The following is a 24,319-nucleotide window of genomic DNA, read 5'->3' on the forward strand; positions in this document are numbered from 1 at the left end:
CTGGGACTCCGCTGTATCTCCCAGTCTCAATCCGCAGCTGGTGAGACGATGTGCATAACTGGCCAATAGCACATCGTATCCCATGAGACAAGTGGGTATCCATGTATGTGGGTCTCGTCACAAAACCATCTTCCGTCAGCTGGAGAAGGTGGTCTCTGTAGAAAGCCATCTTCGTGCCCAATTCTTGTGCTGGTTGTATCCATGTCCTCCTGGTGTCTAGCTGGGTCAGGTCTTGGCGGATGAGCTTGGTGATCTCTAACTGTGTAAGAATGAGAGATGGTGCATCCAATGAGTACTGGAATGGTGGCAGCATGTCTATGCTGAACCCATGTGCCTGAAACCATGATGTCATCTCCCCATACCAGCATGTCGTATCTCCTTGTATGGCTAACTGTCGAGAGGACTCAAGTGCTATGCGAGCATATCTGTCTCTAGGAAGTTCCCATGTGCGGTTAATGAAGGAGACTGATCCGGTGAGCGCCTCCACCACTAGTGGGGGGGCGCTGCTCTGCTCGGATAATGGCCCGTGGTACTGATGCCTTGGCTCTAATGAGCCGCTAGATCATAGAGACCAGAGGTTTCTCCATGTTCCCCCATCCGTCTGTGCGACCCGGCCTCCCGTGGTGATCCAATGAAGGTCCCCATATCTCAGCCCCATAGAGCAATGCTGAAGCCACCAAGGTGTCAAAGAGCCAGAGCTTCGACCGGGGTTCGTGAAACTGAACCTGCAAACACATCCTCTCCAATCTACCCAATGTTGCGTGGGCTCTAGTCAATCTGGTCTCTGCTGCTCTTCTGAGTGAGAATGTAGGTCCGCTAAAAACCACTCCAAGGTAAGTGTAAGCGTCTGTGTACTCCACACTCTCCTGGCCGTATGTGAATGTAGGTGCTAACCTCCTGATCCACTATGGGGTGGTATTAAACACCATAACCTTGGTTTTACCAAGGTTGACAGACAAGCCACTTTCGTGGGCAAACGTATGCAAAGCATCCAATTGACGTTGCATTCCCTCTGGGGATTCGGAGATCAACACAATATCATCAGCATATAACAAAAGTGGAATCCATGTCCATGCCAACTGTGCACCTTTATCCCCATCTCTGTCAATGTAGTCAAAAACCTCATCCACATACATACCGAAGAGAGTAGGAGAGAGCGGGCAGCCCTGCTTTACCCCAATAGTGGAGTGAACCGGTGTAGAGAGTCCCTCCGGGGTGCGTACATGCCCTACTACTAATTTGTACAATGCCATGATCCCCCAAATGAGCTCTGTGGGTACTCCCATTTCCTGTAATCTGCGCATCAGTCTAGCTCTATGAGATCTGCCTTCCTCGATGATGGCCCTGAGTGTCAAGATATGGTCAAGAGTAGAGAAGCCTCTCCTGAACCCTGCCTGCCCAGTTGCACGCATTCCTTCCCTCTCTGCCCAGAGTTCATGGTAGACACAGAGTGGAGGAGTTCCACCCCTAGACGGCACTAGCCCTAAAGATTGGTGCCCCTTTCGGTATTTCTTTATTATTATTGTTCGCAAAGTACAACTCTCAAGGGTCCGACTCTCTTCAAGACTCTACATCCAATTGCTCCCGAGGAGTGGCCCTTTGGGCACTAATAAATGTACAAGGGATGCCAAAAGCAAAGCCCCAAAAGCTGCAGTTTTAAAAGCATTTAAACTCAAAAGCATCTGCACCCAAAAGCTCGTGTGAAAACCTGCCCATGGCTGCCACGTGTCATGTCAGCACAAAACGGGGATCTTGCCGTACAACCTACGTCATCATGCTCTGTGCAATTTGTAATTTGTGTGCGGGAGCACACATGCGCGCACTTTTATTTTTTTTAGGCCCATAGGCAAGAATCTGTAAGTTGGGTGGGGTTAGGATTAAAAACCTAACCCATTTATAACTTTGGGCCACTCAACAAGACTTCATAAGTTGAGATTTCTTCCGTACCTTCTTCCTTTTCTAGGCTTTAGGCCTCTCGGCCAATTCCCGCAAAACTCATCAAGTTAGTCCAAGACCCCAAGGTCACTCGGATGTCCTAGCATCATGCAAATGATTTCAGATGCACATACCAAAAAGTGGAGCACTGATCATGACACACAAGATTCCGACTTTGACCAAGAGATTGGTATGGACCATGAAACCGGCTTGTAGCCTTACTAAAGGGCGGTAGCCTTTTGCTAACCCTACGTGCACATGGACAAGCTGTAACTCCTATTTCTAGGGTTTAGGACAACCTAGGAAGTGTTCTGGCAACCTTGTGAGCCTGTACGCAGGACTTACATGTCCAGGCACTTAGAGTAGCTGCAATCCCTCTGATTGCACAACCCGTTGACATTAGCATCAGTACCTAGCACCAAGCGAGCATTTTTCACCGCAAGTGACCGTTTCCAAAACTACGCATGAACCACCTCTTATACGCCTTTTATTAATAAAAGTGACGTTTCAACTTCCCAAGGTCGTGGGCTATTGGGAAGCCTGCTTGACCCAGCATGAAACGCATATATATGCAACCCCTTGAGCGTGGGAAGAGGGCAGAAGAAGCAGGAGAGCATCAGTACTCAACACCCGCAGTGCCTAGCAGCCCTCCTTGCGTTCTCTCAGTAGTACCCTAGCGTTTTTGCCCAGCGTTTTTAGCAGCATCAGCATTTTTGCTTCTCCATTGGCATCCCACAGCAATACCTCAAAGGATAGCCATAGCCTCGTCACGATCGCATTTCCCATCGCAGTCAAACCAGCGTTTTCAGTTTTCAGCCAGCCCTACAATCTGCGTTTTCCAGTTTTTAGCCATCGTCGTCATCGATGAGAGCAGATCAGCCCTTAGCCTCGCCACATTTGCAATATCCTAGCAGCATCTCTAGCGATTTCAGTTTTCAGCCCATTAGCCTCGCAGTCTCAGCCTCAACCGCAAGCGTCGTTGTGGTTGTCGTCACCGTCGTCGTCGTCAAGCATCTCAGCATTTAGAACCATTGTACCAGACTTTGTACAATCTAAAGCAAATACCTCTCTAGCAATAGAGAGTGGGGCCCTTGGAGGGGGTTTTGGGAGCCCATCTGGTGTCGATCCTCTCTCTCTCTCTCTCTCTCTCTCTCTCTCTCTCTCTCTCTCTCTCTCTCTCAGCACCTTCACCCACAGTTTGCATTCTCTCTTGTTTTGGTCGATTGCACAATCTCTCTTAAAGTAAAGGGGGGCTCTCTCTCCCTTTCTAAAAAAAGGAACCTTGGGCACGAATTGAGCACTCATCCTGGGCATAGACCATCATTCACTTCCGCTACACATTACATTATGACATGAAGAAACTTCACAATTGAACCTGTAACTGAAATTCACCACTTCTAAACAATCCACGACTTGGTAGATAGAACACTTCCAAGTAGACAATGACACCCTGTAGACCCCAAAGAATGGCCCCCCTTTCGATATTTCTTTATTTAATTGCAAGTAAACAACCCAAACACTTACACCAAACTCTCGCCAAGCTGTCCAAACCTTTCAAGGGCTGAAATTTGTAGGTTTTTGACCCAATTTTGGGAACATAACGACTCCAAAATTCCTCTAGATCAAAAGTACACGTCTAGGACGGTTTCCTTTGCATTTTAGAAGCTTTCCGGTGAGCTACAGGTCAATTCCAGCATGTTGTAATTTCCAGTTTTGGTCACTGTCAGGTGCCAGTGCCCAAAGCCTGTATAAGCATGCCAAGGCGTCCCCGAGGCTCCCTTGGAGTTATCAGTTTAGGTGCAAAACCCTAAACCTGCAAATACATACAGCAGGCTGTAATTCTCTGTTTTGGACCTCCTCCTCTGCACATCTCTACATCTCCCTCTTATTCCCTCTCTTCAAGGAAATGAAAGGAACCATCTCTCGTGCTAAGTGGCTCTCATTAACGAAAGGAAAGAAGTAAAGATGTGTGGAAGTGTAAAGTCTAGATCTTTGTCACCATTTCAATTCCACAGCACCTAACAGGAATCAAGGGCAATTACAATTCTTTGAACAGGCGGGAATGTCACAAATTGATCACACGGTGTGCCCATCTGGCAGAAAAATGGCCAAGAGGACAAGGAGAAACTGAAACCAGAAGAACTTGAAGAGTTGTGGGCGAGAGGCCTAAAATAAGGGGTTAGGATTTTAAATCATAGCCCAGCAACTTCAACCCACTTATGGAACATCAATTGTGGGGCCTAAACCCAAAATAATCAAAAGCTTGACATCTAGGCAGAGTTCTGTATATTGCACTGACATGCTGACATGGTAGGGTGTACAGAATTCTGCGTTTTGCGTGGAAGTGATGACATGGTAGACTTTACAGATTTCCGCGTTCTGCGTTGCTGGCAAATTTCGGACAGCTTTATGTGAGCTTTTGTGAGAAGAAGCTTTGGGGTTGCAGTTCTTTTGGATTAAGTGCTTTTGGAGCTCTGCTGTCAGGTGAAACGGAAAGTGTTTAAGGATTTTGCTCGGATCTAGTACTCCGCACACAAACACAAACTTACCTTACTTCACTTGAAAGAACTAAACTAAACTAAATGAAAGAGAGAGACACGAGCGAGAGAGAGAGAGAGAGAGAGAGAGACGGCATGTCGGGTCCAACCACACTCAAGGGCCCCCTTGCTCTGTTGCCAGAGCAAGTACTTTCTTTATTACTTGCACAATGCTGATACAATGATGCTAAATGCTGAGATGCTAATGGGTACTCGATGCAGATGCTTGGTACTATTGAGATACTGAAGGGTACTACGGATACTTGGTACTTGGTACTTGGTATTGCGGGGTCGACGACGATGACGAGGCTGTGGGCTGATCTGTTATTGCCGAGAGTGGCGACAGATGAAATTGAAAATCGTTGGTGCTACTAATGGTTGAGGGCTGAATCAGTGATGAGGCAAAGGGCTCAAATCGACAGCGATGGTAGAGATGAATGCTGGCTGAAAATCGTTGATGCAAGGCTGCAAAAAAGCTGGTACTGCTTGTCCTTGAGAGGCTCTGCTTCTTTGATCCTCTGCCTTCTACCGGTGTCCACGGGGCTTCATTTATAGGTCCTTTAGCCATTTGCCCTGCCTGCTTTTATGAAATGTCATGTCAAACTCACTTATTAATAATTAACTTAAGTGACTGTTCATATGCCTATATGCTTAAGTGACTTAATTGTGTTAGGGTATGCAACTATGACCGGCCTGGACATGCAGGTCCTGCTAGAGGCTCACAAGGGTGCGAAGCTAGGTCCTAAGCTAAGACTGACGCTAGACTGTAGCAGAAGCTTGTCGACGTAGCGCAAATGAAGTGGACACATGACATCCCCCCCTCTTAAAGGTGAGGCACAACTGCCACACTTCTATCTAATGATGAATGCTTCTGGTGCTTGTGGATGCATAAACCGATGAAAACTCCTCCAAACTTGTGGATACTACGGATGTAGGTATTGTTGCAATGTAAACACCCACCATATGAATTACTAGGTAGCCTTCCTATTGTTGCAGAATACTAGCCTTGATGCTGACTCTGCCTTGCGAGCAAATACGACCACTCGAATAGTCCTCTTGTGAAAACATTGCGGGTGAAGATGAAAGGTAAGGGTGCTCATAGGTATTTCCAATGATTGCTTGTCGACGGAAGTGGACGCACGATACATGCGAATGCGAATGCAAAAGAGGGTTAGGGATCCTTTCTCCAACTCCTTCCATATCTGCATACAAGGCAAGCAAATCTTGGTATTCAAGATCTAGATTTGTGTGGATCCGATGTTGATCTTCGTTCAAAGACATAGCGATGAAGACGGGAGCACGCTCGATGCGCAATGGACGAAGGGTGGGAGTCGCTAATAGGTCTGGGCTCGGGGCGCGAAGCTTTCTTTGAGGAAAAAAAAATTGAGCGAGGTTCTTTGGGTTCTTGGTTCTACTTGGGTACTTGGGGTTCTTGGTACTTTCGTTTAGTTCGCGAAGTCGAAGCACGCACAGAGCTCTGATACCAATATCAGGTGCAACGCACACAGAGCTCTGATATCAATGTCAGGTGTAGCGGATGTGTTAAGGATTTTGCTCGGATCTAGTACTTTGCACACAAACACAAGCTTACCTTACTCCACTTGAAGACAGACAAGCTTACTTTACTTCAATTGAAGTGTTTAAGGATTTTGCTCGGACCTAGTACTCCGCACTCAAGCAGACAGACAAAAAAGATGGAATTATCCGACATTTAGTGGTGCAAGGTTGTAGAGCTACTTAAAGCTCATTTCATGAATAAACAAATCCATTCAATTATTGCATTACATCTCTCTTGTTTATGGTGAGCTTGTGATGGTTTAGCTGTAACAAATTGTTGACGTGTCAAAGCCCTGAGGAATGGAGCCAGCTTACAGATGCTGGCCGAGGGGCCTGAACCCTAAGAAGAACAAGTAATAGAAGAAGTCCTACCAACTTATGGGGACCCCGTCCGATGGGGCCCCAAGTGCGTCCGATGGGGCCCCAAGTGACATAAAGGATTAAAATAAAGCAAGACCCAGACACACGCAAAAACTGATGACGTGGCAGATTTTCGAAAATTGCGCTGGCATGATGACGTGGTAGGCTTTACGGATTTCTGCGTTTTGTGCTAGCTGATGACGTGGCAGCTATACTGATTTCCATGATTTACGCTGGCAATTTTTCGGCTTTGCTTTTGGACCAAATGCTTTTGAGTTTGAAGGTTTTTTACTGTAAACGGCTTTTGGGGCCTAGGGCCTTTAAATATGAGGTTAGGGCTCATTCTCTGGCATGCTTCCTGGAGAAGGTGCAGAGTCTGGAGTACCGGCTTGTACTGGGTTGATGCAATATAAAGAAATACCGAGAGGGGCGCCAAGGTTTGGGGCCAATACTCTCTGGGGTGGAATTCCGCCACTCCATGTCGCGTGTCGTCTCTCTCTATTTCAGTTCAGTTGTTATTGAAGTGCTAAAAGTCTGCTTAGTCTGCTCTTTTCTATTGGCACGTGGTGCCCGTCTTGTGACATTAGCAAACTACTCAAGATCGTGTTTATGAGTCCTAGTTAATCTATCTTGGAACCTAATTCGCTTGAGTAACAATCTAGCCTACACAAACTCACTTGTGTTCATTATGTTTGTCTTCCATCCACCCTAGCTAGCACAATCTCATTCCCATCACGTGGTATCAGAGCTATGGTGTGCTAGCTGGGATTATTGTTGTGCATTTGTGTGTCTTTAGGGTTTATTAGTGTGATTAGCATCTCCTAATCATTGTCACAAAAATATGGAAGCATAAATTGACTTTTAATTGTACTTCAAATACTCAAGAGAATTGGGGGGAGAGAGAGAGAGAGAGAGAGAGAGAGAGAGCTTGACACTTCATTGGGAACCAGAAGATGGGCTATTTCCCCCCCATAAAGAGATTATCTTTATTACTAAGGGAGAATCTTTACAAGCACAAGAATGGAACAAAAGCCCGCCCTCTATTCTTTCTTTTCTGCTTTTGACTGAGAGAGTGAGAAAACTACTCTCTAAGTACTGAGAGGATTTTCCCTCTGCTTTGAGATTTTGGGAAGCTCTTGAAAGCGAGAGTCTATCTTCCACAAAACTCAACAAAAGCTCTCGAAAATGAGTCTACCTTCCGCTAACTGTGTCCCTTCATGCATAATCATTCCTACAATAAAAACAAGGGAGAAACGTGCAAAATGCACTCACACATGCTTGCTGTAATTTTCTGCACATAACCTGAAAATGTTACCTGAGCACGTTTCAATGCCGAAATAGAGACCTTTTTCGCGATGGAATCGCACCAAACTTTGTGTATGCGTAGTGTAGGTAGAGAAGAACTAGATTCTATGAGTACTTTGCTGAAATTCACCCTAAAAGAGATGATTAGGGGCTGAAAACAGAGAATTTATAGCCTGCACACTCTACGGAGAGAGTGCTTGCTACAACTTCTCGCGACGAATCTTCACCGAGAGCTGGCTATGGCTATGAGAACCCTTGTTCTAGACAATGGGAGCACGAGGCCACCACATATGTCGCAAGGGGCTATTCTCAAGCTTCCATGGAGGGCTCCAATGCATAGAGCACACTCACAATAGGGAGGGTAGGAGCACTACCAACCCGAGAAATGGGGAAGGAGGTTCTCTTATCAAGCCAACCAGAGAGGAGGCCGCTAGGAGAAGAGAGGATGAGAGTGAGAGCGAGAGAGTCACTTTGCATTGGTAAGTGTGCCAAGTAGCACACTTAATAACTTTAAAACCATTCAACTTTCACATTTAAAAATTCCTTAGCTATTAATGAAATGTGCAAATTAACTCACAACTGCACACATGGATGCAACTAATGGAATGTTAGCTGCTCCCCAGCACAATGCCGTACTAGCATTGCTCTGGCATTACCTATTCGCACTTGTCCAACCACATGGTCCAGCACAAACAATTTAAAATATTTTATCTGACTTATCCTAAGGCCTTAAAAATAATGCAAGCCTTAAGATTACTGTCCTAAGGACCCCTTCTCATTCCTGTGCTTGCACTGACGTGCGTAATTTTATGAGCCTGAAATCTCAGGCTACTATCTACCCCTTCATTGAAGACCCGATTTCCAATCACTAGGGCTTCAGGGTATTTTCTGTTAGGGTCTCCCTGAGGTGCTTTGGCCCAAATGTGGGCGCACATGAGGCCCTAGAACTGCTAGTTCTATTCTGATGTGCACACAACTAATTAGATAATTATTTTCTCATAAATAAATTAATTATTAACAAAGTCTGACATTGTTATAATCATCATTAGGATCCTTGGTGTTTCTCTTCTTATCTCCCCATTGCATATCTCATGCCTAATTAGTATTCAATTGGCTTGCATGAGCATGTTCTTGAGTTTAAGACTCTCGGGACACTACTCACTGGCTAATTGGAAGCCTAATTAGCATTAGAGCATTTGCATTTTAGGTTGCGTCATATTGAAGCCCCTCCATTGAAGACCGCGGAATCAACAAAGCTATATCAAGATATTTCACAAACTCCCAAGCTTTCCAGTGCACCCCTTTGTGCTCTAATCAAGTGCCACATGAGGGATTAATGCCCTGATTAATTTCATGGTTTTGGAGTACAAATTGTATGTTGATTTTCTCTCTGATTTGCAGATTTGAAGGACACCCTTTGTAGCTCTGTGTGTATCAAATCGCTTGAAGGAATAAAGGAATTCCTTTGAAGGAGGTGACAGCTCGTGGGAACCTCCTAAATATAGGAGTCAAAGGCTTCACACCAAAGGAGGTCACTCACGTGCTGACTGGCCGCCTGACGGACATGAAAAAGGCGCCAAAGCGGAATTTATAAGGTCTTTCGGGTCCAAACGATTGACGGTCGGCCCTCCCGCCACATCCGGTGGTTTTTCAACACTTTGATTGACCGACCGCCTGCACTCCGACTTAGTTGTCCACTCCCATTCGATTGTTGGCGGACCTCACACCCGCAATCAACCAGATTTTGAAAGTCTTTCGGGTCCGCCCTAATAGGGCCTCCCGTCCCACGACCTCTGCCTGCATTGCACATGCCATAAACTCTTAAGTCTCGATTCAAATCGAGCTGCAGCAAGCCACACAAGGGGGCCTTCCCACTCTGCAGTCCCACCAGAGAGAAAGACCTTCAAACTCCAAAATTATAAGCCCTCTTCTCGACATTCAAAGGCATCAACAAATTCGAGCATTAAAGCAACAATCAAGTTCTTTTCAAGCCTCTCAAGGCAACATCAAAGATGGAAAAGGAAACACTAGTTCTTCGCATAAGTTTTTCTTTTATAAGATCTTTTAGCATATTGTTGCATGTCATTATGACGCATGGAATAAAACTTGTCAGCACAATAAAAGAGGAAAGAAGCACTCGTTCCACGGAAGGATACGAAGCAATTGAAGACGACGAAGAAGGGAAAGACCAAGGCGAGAACAACCTGGTCTACTGCGACAACATATTGTGAAAATTGTAGCCTCTCTAGTTCAAAAGGAGCATTTTTTGTCAATCTTTGTGGATCTGTCATCCTTTATGGATATGTATTGACATCCTGTGTGAATATTGTGTCATCCTTTGTGGATATGTATTGACATCCTGTGTCATTCTTAGTGGATAAAAGAATCTTCAATGTATTGTCCTAGTTCAAACCTCAAGGGGAGGATCGTAAGGTATGGGCTTTGTCCTATAGTCACTAGAGGATGAGTCAAGGAGAGAAAAGGTGAAATTTTCCCACATGTAGTGGTGCAAGGCTGTAGAGCTACTTAAAGCTCATTTCATGAATAGACAAATCCATTCCATGTTTGCATTACATCTCTCTTGTTTATGGTGAGCTTGTGATGGGTGAGTAAACTACTCAAGATCATGTTTATGAGTCAAGTTAATCTATCTTGGAACCTAATTCTCGAGTACCAATCTAGCTTACACACACTCATTTGTGTTCATTATGTTTGTCTTCCATCCACCCTAGCTAGCACGATCTCATTCCCATCAGAGTCCGCTTGTATGCCTGTGTGTGTTTGCAGGTGTGAGGGGTGTGTGTATGGTTGCCTGGCTGCTTGCTCTGCATGTTTTTGTTGATTTCCCCCCTGTCTGGGTTGGCTACAGTTTGATGGAGGCATCGGGGAGTGTGTGGGCGAAGTAGGTCTCAGCCTCGTCTTTGGCTTCTTGTGTTTGCAGGTTGAAAGAGCGTCATAGCCCTGTTAATTGCTGCCAGGGATGACTAGAGACTATCTCTCCTCCGCAATTTAGTGCATAGTGGATAGCAGTGGTGATGCTTTATTTGTTGGAGTGCGCCTTTGGCCGTGGAAGCTCAAGAAATTGATAGTGGAGATTCTCTTGTGGAGTTTTCGGCTTCCACGTCGAAGATCGGAGGCTTGTTTTTGCTTCAACTCTTTGATACAATTTTTCATTATGCCCCTGTGTCTAGTTTATGGTGTATTACCCATCTTTTGTAACTCTCTATTGCAAGATATTTTTCCCCTCTATGGTTTCTTGCTATTGTTATATTTCTGTGGGTATTTCGCTATTGGTTCCGTATATGTCGCCTACGGACAGATGTAATACCTATGCGTTTTGTAACATGCTTACATAATACAATGGGTCAAGCACTCCTTTCTTTTGAGAGAGAGAGAGAGAGAGAGAGAGAGAGAGAGAGAGAGAAGGAGGAGGAGGAGGAAAAAACGTTCTATTAAGAAACTGAAGTGGCCTATAAGACAAAACACTCACATCCATTCATTACGTTCCACTTTGAGGAACACACGTAAAAGGCATACAAAAGAAAAGAAAAAACTATAATCTGGGCATTCCTCTCGACTCACACGATACATGAGTACAATTTTGCAACTAGATGTTAATCATATATCATCCTTAAATGCATTGTTGGAGGTTACAAGATGTTGAGGTGAGATGCCATTGAACTTCTTCGGAATCGATCCCTGATACGTGATTGTTTCTATGCGTTTGATGAGCTGAGCTATTCAAGAATCCCATATGGATATGGAACTTGTGGAATCCCGCAAAATGCAGAAAGCACATACATGTCTTTCACGACTATAAAACTGATGCTATGTAGTTTCATAGCCAAGTCATGAAGACGTTTATAAAAAAGAAAAATTATCTGATTAAGTGGAGGTGGGCGTAACTAGAAGACCTCAGAGTGATCAAAGAACAAGCTAACCTTGCGAGAGGTTGCAAGGAGTCCACGTTGAATAGGTCGTCCCAGCCGCAGTCGAGAAGGAAACGAAAATCATCGACGTCGAGAAGGTAGCAGAGAGGGCCCTCAGAGTAAGCCCCACTCAGAGGAGTGAGCTGCACGCGCGTACCCATAGACAGCTCTCGCTCTCTTCACCTCAGCTCTGATGTACAAATGTTTTAAGTAAATTCAAACTTAAAATAGCGTGACTCTACAAAAAGAGAGTAAAAGTAGCCGGTGAAACCATGGCCCATATTCAAATCGGGGCTGTCGCTGAATCTCTGCCGTCCATCTCTAAAAATAAATCTCGAGATTAGTGCGAGAAAAACCTAATCTGGGGATGCTGGGCTTAATCTTGGGATGCCTCTCTTCCTCACACCCACAATTGGAACCTGCGCCAGCAAGGTGATAGCCCAATGCCCTAACCATCACGCATGTGTGTACCTTGCATATTTTAGTGTAGATACACCTGGAGTGCCCAATTTTGCCAGATTTTGTTTGATTACGCCAAATTTGGCCAGACTTGAGCCAGATTGCACGCATAGACCCTATTCGTACACGGAGTTTGATTTTGGCCTACATTGGACCAATTGACAAGCTTTAGAGCATGTTCACGTGCATTTTTTTATTTTGGTTCGATTTGATTGCAGATTCCATATTTGACCACCATTGACCCAATTTGTTGTAGAGATTCGTTTGTGGCTTCGACATTAACCAGATTATGCTAGTTAGAGCCCATTCATATGCAAGATCTTGACATGGCTTGATTTTAGTCGTTGGTCACAGGCTTGCACGCTATATGAGCCCGGTTTGATTCGTCCCCATGGTACAGGCTTGGGGCTATTGAACACCTCTTCGCTCCCGTGAAATTGCTCCCTCCACTTTACCTTTATGGATAACTTTGAAAGGTTCACCTCGACACTTAATTCCTACACACAAGGTAGTTGATTTCCTACACAAAACCTCAACTTTAACCAGGCCAATGGCGATAACCTTACCTTTGAATACCTCTCACTCAATGGAAGGCTCCCCTACAAAATATTGTAATACACCCCACCCTGAGGATTTGCTTACCCTCAACGACCTCCTTACAAAAGTATCATTGGAAAATTGGAGCTACTATCCAAAGACTCATTCGATTTCTTTGAACCCTAAACGATGGGCATCCATGGAAGAAGAATATATAATCTACCTCAACCAAAGCCCCTACAAAGCCCTACTACCCACCACAACCCTAGCCCAATCAACAGGAAACCTTCTAACCTTTGCATCATCCTCGCTTCAACCAAAACGACTACACCCTCTTTTCTAGTCAAGAACCCCTCCTCTATCCAAATCCTTCAACTCCATCCTCCGCATCCAGCCTCTTCCATAGCTCCTTCACCCACGCTTACCAAACCCAAGGAATTTAAGGAAACCATCTCTCTCTCTCTCTCTCTCTCTCTCTCTCTCTCTCTCTCTCTCTCTCTCTCTCTCTCTCTCTCTCTCTCTCTCTCTCAAAGAGCTCTTTAAGCTTCATAAAAGAGTGACCAAAGCCATCGGCTTTGTCAAACACTTGAAGAACTACATAAAAACCGCAACAACCTCAACATGAAACCACCTCGTTTACATGTAGAGGATAGCCATGCACGAGCAAGCACTCCTTAATTCAAAACTTTCTTCAATCCAAAACCACATAACTCACACCTAAGCACCACCAAGGAAGACAAAGCCACCAAAACACGCAAGAGGTCCATCAACACCATGAAAGAAGATAATCCATCTCCCTAAGGTAGAAAGTATCAAAGAAACTTGTTGAGCGAGAAGGAACTCTCTCCTATACCTAAAACCACTACCTACAATTCCCACCCCCATTTGATAAAAATCTCTCACCCTATCCCACCCTCTAAAGCATATTTCCTCCCTCCTAGAGCTTGTTGGGGTAAGCCTTTAATTTACACACTATGTATGACCAATCTCTAAAGCCAAGCATAATAGCATGCACTCTTATGTGTATGGATACAACCTCCTACATAGATTTCCCTAACACATGCTTCTTTGCTATATGCACATGCTACACATTATAAATATATATTATATGCTATTTGTTGTAGCTTACATGCTACTTTTGTAATGGAAATGGCAAATTATTTATTTAATGCAGCTGACAGGTTTCTACAGAAGATTATTACATTTATGGATATTTCATTATTTAAGTGCTCTTTATGAGCTATGGTCAGTGTACGTGTAGGCAGACAATCTGTATCCATTTTGAGCATTCAAGAAATCTATAAATAAATATGTGCAACAGGAAAATGCTCACTCTTGCACACGGAGGAGATTGCACCTAGTGTCTATGTTACTCTTCTCCCCTCTCATCTCTCATCTCTCCTCTCTCGTCGTGCCAGTGTAGCACTCCGCTTTAGGAGGTGCACTTGTACGTGCCCTTCTACTCTCTCTCGCTCTTTGTCTCTCTTAGATCATGTGTAGCTTCAATTATGTGAGTCTGCAATATGCTAGGTATGCAGGTATGTTGAGTATATCGTCTGTCATATGTTATTTTTCAGTATTTTGCAAGGTCCTCTACGCTTCTGACTATTACAGTGGTATCAGAGCCTTGAATAGTCTACACATTGTCAAATTCTCTTGGTTTATCTTTAATGCTTAAATGGCCTGGATTACAAACACAATAAAAAAATAAAATACATGATAATATGACATGGCACATTGTTCTATCTCAAGATGGATAGGGCTATAATATTACGACAATGATACCCACATGAGGGCTTTGACTAAAATCTCTTGTAGTTTCCAACTAAAACCCTCTAATACTCTCTCTACTATGTGGAGAGACTCATATCTTGATTATTGGAATGTGGACATAGCTATGCACGTAATTCAACTTTCCGTGGACCATTGGCCCAATGATGTATAATTATACCCGTATGTAGTGATGTAATCTGGTTGGACTTACACTTTGACACCGTGACTATCTTCAGCATTGCACCATACAGTACAAAAGTTGTTATTATATATCATTTGATATTGTCTCATTTCTTTGCCTCTCTATGATATATCTGCTATTGTTTTCACTACTTTGTTTTGGATAGTTAATTTATAGTACTGAAGGATACTCACTCTTATGCCCTGCTGTAGCATATCTAAATAGTCGATCATTAATCATCATATATAGGTGTATTTTTTAAACTTGGTTATCCCTTGTAGATTAGCTCCTAACTATCAATATTACGACTCGTTACCAAGTATAAGGTCATGTAATTGTAGGTCATATTTAGGGATGTATTTTCTAATAGTTATCAAAATCAAGCACAACCATTTATTGTTCATTTCAATTATTATTTGAGCTTACTAACCGCTTTGATACACGCTTAATATTTTATGTCTGCTCAATTTTGTAAGCCATTTTTCAAATTAATGTTACTTTTTGTCTTTTATTGGCACGCAACACCTCTACTAAAAGATAATCAGACTTCTCATCGATTTTGAAGTATTAAAATATTTAGTGAATAGTTCTTTGGATAAATCTAACAAGAAATCACCTTTAGTACTTTGTCTTTGACATATACTTTTGCAAATAATGCTAAGTACAATGCTATCATATCAGAGAACCTCCAGGTATGAAATTTATCAATGCATTTTGATAATATACATCTAGCAAGATCATTTCAATTATCTCTAATGAGTACCTCTCTTTATGTATCTTTAGGCCTAAATGCCATGTATAATGCACCATCCTAGTGCTTATTCTACTTTCTTTCTTATCTTAAGATCTCCAAGTTCCCCACCACTTTTTACAACATCTTCTTATACGGAAATTTCCCAGTTTAATATACTTGTGTGTGATACATTAATGACAAAAAAAAATTAATTTCTTTTAAGTGACTTTCTTTTGCAGATACTTTTAAGAGGCTACACTCAAGCAATTTTGCAACAAGCGAGAATACTATCGGCGGACACTATTAGAAGACATAGCTCTTTTACTTGTTTACATTGTGTTATGTGCTGTAAAATCAATTATCCCTAACATCATGGCTTGTATATACTTTTATTGGAACTTCTACTATTTGATTTGTGAGAAACTATACAACCACTCACATGAGCTCATGTCATTTATGATGATCGTCAATATTTTTACATACTTTAGTACTCCAACCTACTCCATTCTGGTATCAAAAAGATAGTAATTGTTTTGTCTTTTATGCTTTGTCTGATCCATTGGTCATGTCCGCACAGATTTGCCGATTTAGGCAGTGTGTATATGTTCATCTTGGTGTAGATTCGCCAATTTAAGAAACACCAACTAATTATATAGATTTGTCAATTTAACAGCATACCACAAATTCACTACTTTGAACAATATTAAGTGTAGATTTTTTGGTTTAGGCAGCAGGAGTGCAGATTCACCAATTTAAATAACATGTCTCATTGGTATCAATTCGTTAATTCAGGCAACACCGATCACAGAATCATGCTATAGTGGGTGGCCACCACTGTCCTTAGTATGATTTTGTTGCCTGGGTATATAATGGAAGATATATGGATTTGGACGTATACTTGGATTTTAAATTGGATTTGGTATATAATGATGTCTTGTCGCGGCAATGTTTATGGAACTAGACTTAAAACTATGAAAATTAATTATTATTCGATGAGTGTAGCCAATGATATCGTAATACATCAAGATATGGCATATATTGCAGTGGTAGAATATGCAGTATGTGGATAATGACAAGCATAATCAAATGTGTTTGTTTAAGTTTATGAATTTTTCTTTTATATCTTTGACACAAAATGTTAACCATTGTTTTTTGACAAGTATGATTTGCAAATTCTTAACTTAGCAACTGAGCACAATTGCTTTCTAACGGAGAGGTATGTAATAGAAATGGTAAATTATGTAATTAATTTAGTTACCAAGTAGCTACAACATAAATGCACTATGGATTATACGAAAGGATATAGATTTATGGACATTTCATAATTTAAGTGCTCTTTATGAGCTATGGTCATTGTATGTTCGAGCAGACAGCCTGTATCCATTTTGATCGTTCAAGAAATCTATAAATAAATACATACAAGAGGAAAATGCTTACTCTTGCACGGGGGGAGATTGCACCCAGTGTCTGTGTTACTCTTCTCTCCTCTCCTCTCTCTTCTCTCGCCATGCTGGTGTAGCACTGCACACGCTCTTCTACTCTCTCTCACTCTCTTCTACTCTCTCTCTCTCTCTCTCTCTCTCTCTCTCTCTCTCTCTCTCTCAGATCATGTGTAGCTTCGATTATGTGAGTCTGCAATATGCCAAGTATGCAGACTTGTTGAGTTTATCGTCTTTCATGTGTTATTTTTAGTATTTTGTAGGGTCCTTTGTGCTTTTGCTGACTACTTTCCTCTTACCACATGTGGGGCATGATTACCATTTGCCATCTTGAGCATATATAAGGCCATCTTGTTAAACTTAAGCAAGTTTTTTTTCACTTTATCGAGTACAATTTATCTTTAATCTCCTTGTCTCTCTATTGCCGCAATTCGTACCTCCTAATAACAACAATTAGATCCCTATATTGAACTTAGTGCTCTAATTAGATTCCTATATTGAACTTAGTGTTGTGTGTGTGTGTGTGTGTGTGTGTGTGTGTGTGTGTGTGTGTGTGTGTGTGTTTGTGCACTAGGTTGACTCTTAACTCTTAAGACTAATTGTTACTCAATTTTCAATTATCTCTAGTACTGGTCTCATTGGGCACGTCTATACGACCACTACCCCAACCAATGATTAGCGATAATTGGATCAAGTATTAGGTTGTGTGTATTTTTTATAAATTTGTCGGACTTGCTTTGATTGTTTTTATGCTTGCATAAAACTCTATTTGCATGAGCCTTTTTGTCTACACGCACATCCATTCGTAGCTATTTGCGAGATCTTTTTGTAAAATCTCCAAGCACAAAATTTTCACTCCATTTGTCCCTTCAATCATGTGAACAAAAGCTCTTCGTTTTTACTTTCAAAGGAGCTTTTAAGCTTCTGTTTTTTTTTGGGTGAGATTAAGAATCCCCTAATTTTGTGTGTGTGTGTGTGTGTGTGTGTGCATGTGCGCGCGCACATGCGCTATCTCTTCTTCCTTTTTTTATGAATGTATATGGGTGTGTGGCCTAACAGCTAAAGAAGCTCTTCAATGTTTCTTATGAAGGTTGAGAACAACTATTAGGAGAGAGATTTTTTTAAATTAAATATTTTGAATTTCTCTTCTTGACTTGATTTGATTTACTTCAAAGGCATTGTTCCCATAGCACCAAGGTCCATTTAAATTGACTTTTGATCATTGCTCTTATCCAAAGCTCACTCCCACACCACTCAATCGTCACACCCCTTAAGCATCAATCAAGAACCTCTTCACATAAACTATTAACTTTCTCGGTGCTATATCCGAGGCACTTAAGGCTTATCTCTATTGTACTATGCATCCGAGCGCTTCAAGCATAAGAAGAAGACCTTACAAGCACAATGAACCTTATAACCCTTGTATCAAGTCGTGCAATGTATGTTCTCCATATGTTTTTTTATTTGTGTTGCACAGAGAACTAGACACTGCCACATTTAAACATGGCAAGACTTTTATCATGAACACAATATGCGGTCATTCATTTTGCCACCCTATGCATGAAATGCCTATTAAGGCGTTAACGTTCATAAAATTCTTTTGCATTAAGGTGTGCCCTCATTGCAACAATAAGGGACATGTACCTAGCATGTGCTAAGAACCCTAAGGAAATGTACATGTTGTAGAAGAAGAAGAGGACGTCAACGCTATTTGCTATGAGGATGTATTGTAATGGAACTAAATATTGTCACAAACCCAAAGTCTGGTAGTAAGACCTACCCTCTTGTGCTAGATTCAACTTAACAGACATATGTAGTTACCCAATGTAACTACATATGTAGTTACCCAATGTAACCCATATCAAACCCGTTGATTAGAATCCATGCTTTTCATATAAGCTTCAGCTTTCGGGAGCATCTATTGGGGTAAGATTTTAACTTATAAACTATGTGTGGCCAATCCCTAAAGCCAAGAATACTAGCATGCACCCCCATGTGCATGGATACAACCTCCTACATAGATTTCCATAAAGGAGTGGTACATCAATGAAGTAACCATTCTCTCTAAAGAGTGGTACATCAATGAATCCCTTAAACAATTCAATGACTCCACTACTTACCCATCATGCCACCATCTCTTAGCTACCTTACCTCCCTCCTTTATTCCATTCTACAAAGATTCACCCTTCTTCCCCTTATAGATAGAAACTTCATCTTTACACCAAGCCCTTCAAACCTTGCCCCATCTACTTCCTTCCAAACTTGCATAAACCCTCCCTTGTATCCCACCCTATTTGTTCCTATCAAGGGTGGCTACATAAATAACTCTATCCCATCCTCTTAGCCCACCATCAACACTTCATTAGGGATTTGTTACACAAACCCTTCCCTCCCCATAGCCTTCTCTTCACATTTGGAATTTGCTCCTTATACCCTGGTAGTTTGCTGATTTTGGTCCTTAATGTGGATGATATGTTAATTTTGAAAAATGCAAGGATGAAATTTCATCCTTGAAGTCATAGTTACATGCAAACTTTAAAATGAAACACATGGGTGAAGCAAGTCATATCCTTGGCATGTGCATTAGGCAAGACAAATGCAAGAAATTGGACTTGCTGTCTCAATCTGATAAAGTGCTCAAGCATTTCAACATGGAGAGGGGGAAGGCATTGAGTACTCCATTGCCTCCATATGTGCAACTTTTTGAAAATGATTGCTCTAAGTTTGAAGAGGAAAAGGTTGAAATGGCACAAGTGCATTATTCATTTGCAGTTGGGAGTTTGATGCATGCCATGATTGCTACACATCCTAACATTGCTTTTGCAATGAGAGTACTTATTAGACATATGCCCAAGAAAGAAGCATTGGGAGGCAGTGAAAGGGGTTATGTAATATTTGAATGGTACAAAAGACACGTACATTTTCTTTGAAAGAAAGGAAACATGTGTAATGGGTTACATGGATGCATATTATGCAGGAGACTTGGACAAGAGAAGGTTTACTTTAGGCTATATCTTTGAATTCACTAGAGGTGCATTTTCATGGCAATCTCGTTTACAAGATTGCATTACCTTGTCTACGACAGAGGCTGAATATGTTGCAGCTTCAGAAGCTTGCAAGGAATCTATATGGCTTGGTTGTCTTTTGAGAGAACTGGGAATCAATGTTGAGATGCCTATGTTACATTGTGATAGCCAAAGTGCTGTACAACTAGCAGTAAATCCAATGTTTCATGCAAAGACAAAGCATGTGGATGTGAGTTATCACTTCATTTGTGAGGTGCTCCCTTTGGTTGCTTTCTCTTGGTATAGTAGTGGTTCACTCGTTGGGTCTCTTTTGGTGTTGTGTAGCACTTAGAATCAAGTCTAGCCACATTCGCTTGTGTATCATCTGGTGTCTTTAGCTCACCTTGATTTGGAACATCCTCTTGTATCTTTATCTCACCTTGATCTAACCTATCCTTGGCTCCATCTTGGTTTGTTCATGGATCTTCAGGTTGCTTAGGAGTAGTGGTGGTCGTGGTGTCATTTGGCACCTCTTTAATGATGGTCATCTTGTCCTTGACATCTTGCTCCATTGATGTGTTCATTGGTGAGCTTCTTACGGATTGTTTGGTTAATCATCGAGAAGCCATTTGTTCTTTTGGTATCTTAATTCCCTTTGCAAGTGAGATGGTTGGGCTATTGAGAAAGCCTCTCCCCCCCCCCCCCCCCCCCCCCCCCCCCCCCCCCTTCTTCCCCCTCTTTTTTTTGGTAGTCTCTTCTTGTTCCTTTGCTTTTCTCTTCAATTCCCTTTTGATTCTTTTTGGGCCTTTCACAGCCGTTGCACTATGCTTAGTCTTCTAGATGAGTTATAATTCTAATGGGTAGGTGCGAGTTGCACTATCATCCCCAATGCCTGATAGGTTATCCTTGTCAGCATACAACTGATGTTCGTGTATGATTTGTACTTCTTGATGCACTTCAAATCCCCTTCTATGATCCAATTAAGTAGGTAGCCACCAAAGTTGCAATGGAACCGTCGATGCTCGAAAAGCCCTATGGCCATAACCACCATGGTGTGTCGTAGTAGGTGTGTATAGCACGGAGGCTTGGGGATTCAAAAATGTTGAGATATTAGCCATAATGCCAGCTTTATCTCTGGAAATAATAGATCTCCGTACGCAAAGTCTTGCCCCTTTAGCCGCACAAAAGCTCTATCATTATTGGATTTTTGTTGTCTTTGCCAAGAGAATGTGGCTACTTGCTGGGATGTGGAGTGCCTCTGCAATGGTGTTTGTTGTGATCTTCATGAGCACTTGGGCTCTGTTCTTGTGTGTTAGGGTGGCCTCTTTGTTGTACTGAATGGTACTCATAAGTTCATGTGCCCACTTGAGATCTATCCCCCACAACAGTAACTTGAAGAATCTTTCTAACTGAATTTTCTTGTCTACTTCAATGACTTCTTTTGGACAATGCAACTGCCATAGCTCTTGTGGAAACATTGTTGCTCTGACTACCTTGAATCTTTGTACAAAAAAAACATTGGATGGTAGATTTTGCAACTCTTCTTTGGATATACAAGATTGCTCGTGGGAGATCACTTCAATGGTTTTGTATGAAGCCACATCCACTCTCTGGTGAGCTCTAGCTTTTGCATCGAGCATCTTGAACGTTTGAGCAAAATCTTTGAGTAGAAACTCTACAAAAACTAGTCGCAGAGCTTGGCTTGGGTGCTTCACTATGTAATCATGTTAATGTACCACACGAGTTCAACAGGAGGGGGTTTAAATGCAAACATTTGAGGTAGATTAACAAAAATACATTATCAAAAGTGGTTGTTATATTCCATTTTAAAAATCCTCAAAATAAGGGGTCTTTCTATACATTCAAATGTGTTAAAAAAGGGGGGGGGGGGGGGGGGGGGGGGGGGGGGGGGGGGGGGGGGGGGGGGGGGGGGGGGGGGGGGTTTAAATACCCTTGAATGCATGTTGTATAGGGGGATTCTCAATAGTGCACCCCCGGAGAGAGTTGGTGATTGAAAGTTGCTTTTGGCATCAATGACCATAACTTTACCATAACACATAATTAGACATAACTAGTGTATTTTAAATCCAAACTTGACCAGCAATAGACCTAGAATAATAATGCTCTCAATTGCAAGAGTTAGTAGTTCAATCTAGAAAATAGGTACATGAATCGCAATTCAACAATTTTGGCCAAATTAACTTTTTGATGGTATAACTTGGTTCAACATGATCTATGGGTTCTAGGGATACCATTTGTGTGCTACTTGTATTAGTGATTGGAAATTCAAGCTCTTTTTTTGCAATTTTCAAAGCCTTAGATACAAAAGTTGGCTTTGACTGAGGTTTTTTATTTTGAACTATGGAGAGATGATCAAATTTGCATGTGATTACCCTTTAGATTAGATTGTGTGATTAGTTTCCTCTTTGGGAGTTGAAGGTGAGACTCATGCATTTGCTTTTGGGTATCATCCTAAGCCCACTGGAGAAGTTAGATGCAAATTTGGACTTGGAAAGCAAAAATTAGTCCTATTTGAGTGTTTTTAGCATACTTTTACGTTTTTTGCATTACTCTATTTTTTTTGGCCTCCATTTGCCCATGATTTGAGCGCTTTCCATCTTTCTCTAGTGGGTTTCCTTAACACCATTATGTAGTTTTGTTTGAGCTTTATCTATACCAATTTTTAGTTTGGCATTGGACTTATGAATTCCTTGATCTAAGTGTCAAAAAGTTGGTGTGTTTTCTAGGCAAAACTAGCATTTGTTATTGTTAGTAAGGGGTCCTCTTGTGACTTGGTGGTTTCTTTTGCTGGTATAGTTGGTAGGTACATGAATCGCAATTCATTTTCCTCGACAACTATGTATCGTTTAGTTTGGTCACTCTGTGATGGAGCATTAGGATGCTGAAGATTTGGAGAGAAATAATCACATTATTGAGGCCATTCATAGAGAGCACATGCCGACAGATAGGTACAATCCAATCTTGAATGATTAGGTCATGAGTGTGGCGATTGTGAGACGATCAAAGGCAAGATACCGGTATAAGAACAATGAACCAAAGCCATTATGGTTGGACACAGAGGAGTGGGGGGGGGGGGGACCATGCGAGAGGCATAAGACTATCTTGACAGGTTCCACCAACAGAGAGAAGCAGCTAGAGTATGCTTGGAGTCTATTGGATCATCACATCTTGGGAGTGGAGGATATGATACTCTTTGGCATGAGTTTGTAAGTGTCATACACTATTTAAATTTAACATATGCATATGTTATTCTAATATTTATCTTATGGTTTAGTATTTATTTTACAGGAACTTTCCATGAAGTGTCCTTCAACATGTCAAGAAGAAAAGTATGGATACAAACATAGATTGTCAGCTCTTCTGTACTAGCTTCAAGATGAGAAAGAGCTTGTCAACTATGATGCATTACCCTATACCTCATGAGTATGGTCCATGTATACTTTTTCATTGAGTATGATTCATGTATACTTGGTTATGGCTATGGTATAAGTTATAGTTATGATTATGGTGGTTCACGTATACTTTTTCATTGGATATAGTTTGATGATATATGATTATGGTTTTGATTGTGGTTATGATTACGAAAAGATCAAGATTAAGATCATGGTTATTGATATGGATGTGTTTATTATCATGGTCATAATTATATGTTTAGGTCATGGTTATAGTTGTGATTTTGATAGAGGTTATGGTGGTCATGAAAAAAATCAATCCAATGGTTATGGTTATTGTTTTGGTTGTGGATAGACAAGATTATGATTTTGGTTTTAGTTATGAATACGGTTATGACATAGATCAAGCTCATGGTTATGGTTTTGGTTGTGATTATGGTTATGGATATGGTTGTGGTTATGGTTATGGTTATGGTTTTGGTTGTGGTTATGGATTTGGTTGTGATTATGGTTATGGATATGGTCGTGGTTGTGGTTGTGGTTATGGATTTGGTTGTGGTTATGGTTATGTCTTTGACAACGGTTTTATGGATTTGGTTATGGTTGTGGTTATGGCTATTATCATGGTTATGTCTTTGACAATGGTTATGGCTTTGAATCATCTGTATGGTTATGTACTTTACTTTTTTAATTGTTTTATGATAGAATGTCAATCTATCACAACGCAATGCAAGGTGGTCACTATTCCTTAGGCAGCGTGTAATTGCTTTTGAACTTTTTCTTTTGCGCAGAGATGATTGGTATTTGTTGTTGCAGTACATGCAGCATCCGTATGTCAATCCTCTCTGCTCAAAAAAGATTTGTAGGTGTAGGCATCGGTATCAATATAGGCATTGAAATACACATCAATATCGCTCTGCTAATTGCAATGAGTCTTTAGATGTGTATACCAACGTATATTTTGATGTGTATATCGATGCCTAATATACAAACGCTTATACAAACAATACAATTTTGACGCTTATTTCCACGCTTATATCGACACTTAAATTTTTTTATACCCCATTCAATTTGTCAATATAAACGTCGATTCTCATGCAACGTGTTGTAGTGATACACTAATAACAGGCACACATAGGTAGAGCTACCAAGCTAA

General features: G+C 41.6%; 1 protein-coding gene across 1 annotated transcript in view; it reads right to left on the minus strand.

The window, feature by feature from the left end:
• The window catches only part of CPSF100 (cleavage and polyadenylation specificity factor 100), a 177,729-nt gene extending 165,901 nt beyond the window's left edge, over positions 1-11,828 (minus strand). The window contains exon 1 of the mRNA XM_086505392.1: positions 11,636-11,828. Within this exon, the coding sequence (XP_086361518.1) occupies positions 11,636-11,784 (149 nt within the window). The 5' untranslated portion in view covers positions 11,785-11,828. The remainder of the gene's footprint in view (positions 1-11,635) is intronic.
• Positions 11,829-24,319: the final 12,491 nt, after the last annotated feature.

Source organism: Adiantum capillus-veneris, chromosome 29 (genome assembly GCF_014529385.1).
Source record: "Adiantum capillus-veneris isolate H3 chromosome 29, ASM1452938v2, whole genome shotgun sequence".
NCBI classification, from domain to species: domain Eukaryota; kingdom Viridiplantae; phylum Streptophyta; class Polypodiopsida; order Polypodiales; family Pteridaceae; genus Adiantum; species Adiantum capillus-veneris.